This window comes from Brassica rapa, chromosome A08 (genome assembly GCF_000309985.2).
Source record: "Brassica rapa cultivar Chiifu-401-42 chromosome A08, CAAS_Brap_v3.01, whole genome shotgun sequence".
NCBI classification, from domain to species: domain Eukaryota; kingdom Viridiplantae; phylum Streptophyta; class Magnoliopsida; order Brassicales; family Brassicaceae; genus Brassica; species Brassica rapa.
In genome coordinates this window covers 3,638,824-3,646,184 of record NC_024802.2, presented here as the reverse complement: position 1 = coordinate 3,646,184, position 7,361 = coordinate 3,638,824, and the positions used below count along the sequence as shown (strand labels likewise).

The 7,361-nt window shown below is 35.2% G+C and overlaps 1 protein-coding gene across 2 annotated transcripts; it reads right to left on the bottom strand.

Moving 5' to 3' along the window:
* Positions 1-1,866: 1,866 nt before the first annotated feature.
* LOC103833053 (filament-like plant protein 6) lies at positions 1,867-7,118 on the bottom strand. 2 transcript variants are annotated; one of them, XM_009109151.3, is made up of 5 exons: positions 5,977-7,118; positions 5,407-5,511; positions 2,878-5,336; positions 2,713-2,773; positions 1,867-2,510 (listed from the first exon to the last, which is right to left on the bottom strand). In XM_009109151.3, the coding sequence occupies exons 2-5, from the start codon at positions 5,503-5,505 to the stop codon at positions 2,148-2,150; spliced, it is 2,982 nt and encodes a 993-aa protein (XP_009107399.1). In that variant the 5' UTR covers positions 5,506-5,511; positions 5,977-7,118; the 3' UTR covers positions 1,867-2,147. The 2 variants fall into 2 exon arrangements, with proteins under 2 accessions (XP_009107399.1, XP_009107398.1); XM_009109150.3 differs by having other exon boundaries at positions 5,820-7,106.
* Between the last annotated feature and the right edge of the window lie 243 nt (positions 7,119-7,361).

Here is a 7,361-nt window from a genome sequence, read left to right as displayed (position 1 = left end):
ATTTTTGTATAATGGTTATTGAAAAATAGTTTAGTAAAAATCCATTTTTGAATATATGTATTAGTTTTTAATCAATTTTTGATATAAATCAACTTTAAATTATTATTTTGATTTGAAATATGTGTATAAAGTTTAAATTTTGTTTTATGGTTAGTTTAGAAAAGAAAAAGTTTTAGGCGATTAGATTGACCCGTTTTCGTATATTTTAAATCTCGCCCAGATAGATAGTTTTTTATAATATGATGGACTTTTAATTTTTCTTAAAAACATAAGCCCATTACTTTTTTTTTCTTAATACTACTATCCTTGTTTCCAAACAAAATTAATTTTTTTTTAAAAGACTACAATTTATGTTTCCAAACACTCCAAATTTTTTTAATAGTCCTATTCAAGTCTCCAAACACTCCAATTTTGTACTTGAGTTTTAATAAGATAGATAAGTAACTAGACTTATTTTACATTAAATCTGTTATTTTAAATCAAACTAAAATTCTATCAACCTCTTTGTTGTATTAAAATATTAGATTTATATATTATATTAGATAATTGATGATAAATTAAATATATTAAAAGTTCAAAAATAAAAAACATATTTTAAAAATAAGATAATTCTTATAGACTGTGATGTTATCAGGAAATAATAGTTTCGATTATTAAAGTTAAAATTAAAATATTAAATAATTTATAATTAAATACTAATCAAGCAAAAAAATTGAATAAAGATATCTTCTAAAATATTTAAACGAATTTTATATTTAGTATTGGATTTATATGCTATATTAAATAATTATATAGTTGATTATAAATTAATACAATAAAATTGTCATAATTGAAAACATATTTAAAATAAGATAATTCTTATATATATTGTGTTGTTATCTGAAAATAATATTTTCTATATAAAAGTTAAAAATAGAAATTAAATAATTTATATTTAAATATTAATCAAGCAAAAACATTTGTATAAAGCTATTTTCTTTAAAAAAAATAATATGTTAGTGTTTAAAATTTCAACACAATAATAACCATATATATTTTTATGAAAAACTTTGTCACATATAATAATTCGATTTTTAATTTGAACTTTTTGAGGATATAAATGATAATTTATTTTGCTGATTTTTTGAATTAATAAGACATAAATTAATAAAAAATTATAAAAAAATTATGTCTGCATGTATAGATACAACACCTAAATATAATTAAATATAAAATAATAATGTATATCTATGTACTATTATTTATTTGTCCGAAACAAATAAATAACATTACATAAAAAGGGACCATACACTGTCAAATGTAGTTATCAAACATAAAAACCTCAATATCCAAAATATACACTAACTGAGCATTTGAGTTCATTATTTTTTTTTTGATGAAATTTTAAATTTATTCATCCTTTTAGGGAATTAACATTTACAAAAGAATAATTTGGCTACTTTAACTACTTTTGACTACTTTTCTATGCTATGTGTAAGCTGGAAAAATTTGAAATAAAGAATCCATCTACATGGTGAGTTCATTATTTATGATATAGTTATTTACTTAAGTACTTATTAAAATCTTTTACTATTTTGGGTACCTGTTTGAGATTGGAATTTGATATGTTTTTTTTTTTTTTTTTGCTTTTGCTTTTTATTTTTAATTTTCGAGTTTTTTTAAGGTCTGGTTCGGTAAAACCCAAAAATATCGTAAAAGAAAATTAATCAGATGTTTATGTCAAATTCACATTCAATCGTAAAAGAAACTCAATCAGTTCAATTCATATTGATATTTTTTGTCCAGACCCCCTGTTGCCCAACACTAACTATATTTCATGTTATAAACAATGAGTAAACCAGAAACTGACGTCTGACAGTGAGGTTATTTCAACATGCTTTCACTGTCCACTTTAGTTGGGTAAGGTTCAGAATTTTTTCGAATACAATTTTTTTCTTTGTTGGTAAAAGATGCACATTGCTACATCCTTCCTTGATTGGTTCAAATAACAAAACACCAACATCAAAATGCACACGTCGTTCGACAAAAAGGGGTAATGTAAAACTGATAAAAAGAGTCCACATGAAAGTATTCTCCTTGAGTTATTTGATCACAATTCGTCATACACTTACACACAGCTTCTTCTTCTTCTCTCTTTTATTTCAAAGCTAATATCCTGATTTGGTGGAGAAGAACCTACTGATTCCTCTAGAAGCTTTTTCTGGTGTCGGATTACCAGATGAGCCTGACCTTGAGAGCCTTGAACCCACTCGTGATGGCGATGTCATTAACTCACTAGTCTCTGAGTCAGAAGGACAATTAGGAGATTCCATAGATCTAGGGACCTCGTTAACCCAATTGTCAGCTAAATCTTCTTCGTCTACGGCATAGTTCTTGGTGCCTAGTTCATCCTCAGAATAGGACTCACTCTGTCTTTCTGGTGGCCGTAATGACTTCAGCTGCTTCCCCAACACAAATATGGTTTCTTGACACTCTGCTAACTTCTCTGCTGCTGCAGTTAACTCTCTCTCCTGTACATGTTAGTCCGTTAACTCAAACTTCAACAATGAATGAGTGAGTGCAGAGTTTATAATGCACCTAAACTGATTGTTTGTAGTATGAACAATGAGCTTCAAGAACCTAGAGTTATGAATTGAAATGCAGAAAATAAGCTAAATCTAATGGTGAAACATTAGAAGCACAAGATGACTGGCAGTGAAGTGAAAACATTACCTGTTTGGTCTTGTTATCAGCTTCTTCGTCCTCTACAGCAACCAAAGAAGTGTCCTTACTTCTGTGAAAAAGTGAAAATATATAAGTATATGTAACCGTGAAGAAGAAATCACCCCTTTGAATATCTAGACTTTTTCATATTCATGTAAAACTAATACAATTCACCTTTGAATATGTTCTTCAAGTTCATGGCACTTCATAATCGCTCCTTGGTGGTTGCGTTTTTCATCCTCAAGCTCATCCTCTAAACTCCTTACCTTTTCCTTAAGCTGGTTCACATCAATCTCTAGATCAGCTGCGCGTGTTTCAAGTGATCTATATGACTCAGTCATACATCTGAGTTGCGTATCGGCCAAGCTGTTTGACCTCTGAGCAGAATCTAGCTGTGATCTAATCTCACCTAACATCTTCTCTGATTCTTGTAACTGACACTTCAGCTCCTCTATATCCGCTGCCATCTTTTCCTTTTCTGATTTCAGTTCTTCTATTTCCTCTAACGTGGACTCTGACTCATACCTCAAAACTCTGTTCTCATCACAGGGAACCTCTGGCTCGTTGTTGACGCATCCGTTTTGATATATTTCTTTGGCTACAGCCTTGCTCTCCGGCAATGCAACTTTGTCTATGCAATCTGGACTCACAACTTCAACCTCTGAGGGAGCAAGGCCCTTAAAAGTTACCTTTAGCTCCATGGCCTCGTTGAAAACATTAGCAAGATCCGATACAAAGTCGTCCAAATTTTGATGACCGCTTAAAACATGGTTGTACGTGATGGAAAAGCCATCAATCAGTTCGACGAAATCATTTCCTTCGGTCACAGTGTCCTCACCTGCCCTTACCTCTTTTCTTAGCAACAAAACAAACTCATGAATCCGAGAAACAGCTGTTTTCAAATCTTGGTTGACTGCCTCTTCTTCAGGATGAACCTGCGCATCAGAAGGCTTGTCCTGGTCCATACAAGCATTCACATCTTGTAAAATGCGTTTTACATCTTCGACAATCTTCCCTAGGTCAGTATCAGCAGATACAGATTCAAGAACCTTTGATAATCTAGACCTAAATTCCATCACTGCTGGACTATCTTTATCGGAATCTTTAACTTCGGTATGAGCCTCAACATTCGCAACTTCTAACTCTTGATCACCTGAAGAGTCTTTGGAATCCATACTAGATTGATTTGGCAAACAAGCTAACTTCTCCATTTCAAGAAAATCATCCATGAGCTCCACATGACTACTAACACTCTCAACTCTCACCAATGCTGCCATCTCCTTCTCTTTATTGCTCTGTTGTTGGGACAAAGTTCCACTGCAACTTCCGGAATCATCATTCCCATCTTCAGAAACAGAGATGGAACTTGACGGATTGCTCCTCTTCTGAGAATTGATTTGCTGCAGTTGAGCTTCCAAGCTCTGAAGCTTACTATTGCTCTGAGCACAAGCATTCCGTGACTCCAGCAACTCATTATTCCGCTTTGCCAAGGCTTCTTTAAGCATCTTTGTCTCTTCTTCCATCGCAAGCAAACGTTCTGTTAAAAACTCATTCTCTTTCTGAACCTTCTGTGAACTATCCACAGAAAACTCAGAACCAGACGACGAATAACCTCTCGGAGACTTCCCCGGACTAGAAGCCTTGCTCGGAGACCTCTTCACTCTGGTGTCTCCGCCTCCTCCTAAGCTCTCAACCTCAAGCTTCATTTGAGCAAGCGCAGCTGGTCCCGGCAGCTTCTTCCTCACGAGACTTCTTAGTCTCTGACACTCTCCTTCCAGCTTAGCTATCTTCTTAACTCCTTCCAAGTGCTGCTTGTTGGCAACCTCTGCGGATCTAATACACATGTTCTTCTCTTCGTTGCGTATCTCCAGCTCTCTAGTCACTACATGGACTTCATACTTGAGAGACTTTATCTCCCTTTCGCACATTTCTAGATTGCTCTTCAGTGTCTCGATCTCAGCATCGGCTCGTGCCTTCTCCTCGCTGATTTTCACCAACATGTTGGACCGTTCTTGTAAGGTTCTTGATAAGGCATCGCTATCCGCTCCAGACCTTAGCAGCTCCTGCTCATACTCAGAGATCCTCTTCTCAAACTCCATCGTCAGCTTCTCCATCTCTTTACTCCTGCTTAACGCAAGATCATGCAGATTCGCTTCATGGTCTTTCTTCAAGCTCCGTATCTGACGCATACACTCTTTCAACGCACCGTCCAAATGCGCCGCGCGGTCTTCAGCCGTGAGCTTCGAGAGAGTAACAGACTCCAAAGTGTTCTTCAACGTCAAAGCTTCAGCGTCGGCTTTCTCCCAGCCCGCCACAGCATCTTCAGCGACTTTGCAGTGTTGCTTCACCAAAGCCTCTTTGGTATCTATCTCCTCGTTAGCAGCAGTGAGCTTCTCGCTCAAGTCTTCTTTCTCCTCGTTCAGAGTCTCCACTTGTTCAGCGTAACTCTGAACCTTGTCATCGTACGCTTCGATCTGTTCCTCGAAGCTTTTGACTCGCTCCTCGTAGGCTTCGACTTGACTCTCGTAGGACTTAATCTGAACATCGTATGTCTTTATCTGCTCTTCGAGGCTAGTGAGATGTGTGTACTGCTCCACAGAGATTTGGACATACTTTGGCTTCTTAACAACGTCCTGTTTTCCAAATAAATAAAATTTATTAGCGCAAAAGAAAGTTTCAATCAGAATCAAAAAAAAAATTAACCTTTTCAACTTGAGGATGAGAGGTATCAGCAGCAGATTCAACCACTAGGGTTGTTTTATCAGAAGACTTTTTCTTCCAAGGCCAGCTTCGTCGGTCCATATCAATCTATTAGTGTAAGATACAGATTAATTAATTGATAAAATCAAGAGCTCAGTTTCACAATTAAAGCGAACCACAGATCTGAAAAATCCCTAATTAAATTCCCAAGTAAGACTTTAAAAAGACGGAAACAAACATGTGGAAAAGTTTCCTGAAAGAGTAAGAAACGATGAGGACTAAATATCTGAGATGCAGCGTAGATTGCTGAATTAGGAAAGGCTAAAATGTAAAGGAATCTTGCCGACACACAAAACTGGAGACAAAATAGAAAACAAATTTGACTGAATCTACTCTTCAAAGCATGTGAATCATACAGAGGTAGCGAAGATGAAATTGGATGTGGGAAATGTAGCTTCTGGAAAGGAATCTTGAAGTGAGAGCGGAAGCTTTGTTTGTTTGTTGTTTGTTCAACTATTTGGACATGCGGTTTCGGGCAAAATGCAGATCTGAAGAGATCGAGTTTCGACTAACTCGTTGCTCTCGGCTTTTTGATAACCGACAAACGAGTTCACCGTCGGGGTGGTCGGAACCCTATGGCCGTTGCGGCGGTGGGAAAGAGAGAGAGAGAGATTAGAGTAGCGACGGTGAGAAAATGCTTCTTCTTCTTCTTTGGTATGTGTCAAAAAAGAGATTCTATAAACTTTAAAACCCAGAACGTTGCCATAAAGCTACAAAAGGAAAGCATCTTCTTTTTTTTTCCTAGTTAATTTTTGTTAACAATTTTTTTTGGTGAAAAGATAAATAATCAACATAAAATCTTTGTTTTCGTAATAATAACTATGAGAATAAGGGGCCCTCTCAACCTAACATATTTAACTCAACGAGTCCTTTTTGAACGAATAAGGAAAAATTCCTTAAAAATACACGAACAAACTTTTATTTCCTAATAAAATACACAAACTATTTGTGGAAGTATCGTAGTTTGGTGATGATGGTTTAAATGCTACTATACTCAGGTCTAGGGTTCAAATCCCAGACCATGCAATTTCTTGCAGATTGCACATGAAATCTAGGTTTCAATTCCCGGAGCAAACGATTTATTTAACAATTATGCGATTACGGAAGAAAGAGTTAAAAGGGTTTCTCAACATGGTGCAAGTAAATCCGGTCAGACGTGATCTTCATAAGACGGCTCCAATGATGCAGTTAGGTATAGATCCTCATAAGGCAGGTAGTATTGTCGGTTATCGAATCGTCTTTGTAATCTTCTCATAATTGTAATATCTAAATAAATCCCCGACAAAAAAAAATACACAAACTATCTTAGATCCCTGTTTAATACAAGTACTAATTTTTGTTGCCTATTAAATACATAAACTTTTGAAATTCGCAGGTTTTATACGTAGTTTTAGACGGCATTAACTATATTTAGCGGCAGTGACGAGGGTGTTCATGTTTAATTAACACATGTTTAAATTTTGAAAATAATTTTTTTTTTTAAATACACAAACTATTTTTCATTTTCTAATAAAATACACTAACTATTTTTGGATCTCCGTTTAATATACAAACTAATTTTTATTTTCTATTAAATACAAAAACTTTTGAAATTTACAGATTTTACACATCGATTTAGACGATGTCAACTATGTTTAACAGAAGTGAAGATGCAGCCGAGGCTCTGCAAGCTGCAATAAGTCAACCTCCTTGCAGATTCAGATCGGTGAAGCATTACAGACAAACCTGTGCATTGGTGGGATGTTATCTACAGATTTCACCTGGCTCGAATCACTGCTGTCTAGATCATTACCATAAAGCTACAACGTTTTCTACACAAACAAGAGCATTTCATTGTTTTGGTGGCTTTAGAGACTTCAAAGCTACATGTTGCATCTGTTTATTTCACAAGGTTCTGA

Excerpts from the sequence above, each read along its gene's own strand:
- LOC103833053 (XM_009109151.3), bottom strand. The coding sequence starts at position 5,505 with ATGGACCGACGAAGCTGGCCTTGGAAGAAAAAGTCTTCTGATAAAACA. Across the intron at positions 2,774-2,877 it reads CTTGAAGAACATATTCAAAG|AAGTAAGGACACTTCTTTGG; the intron begins GTGAATTGTATT and ends ACTTTTTCACAG. Across the intron at positions 2,511-2,712 it reads CTGATAACAAGACCAAACAG|GAGAGAGAGTTAACTGCAGC; the intron begins GTAATGTTTTCA and ends TAACATGTACAG.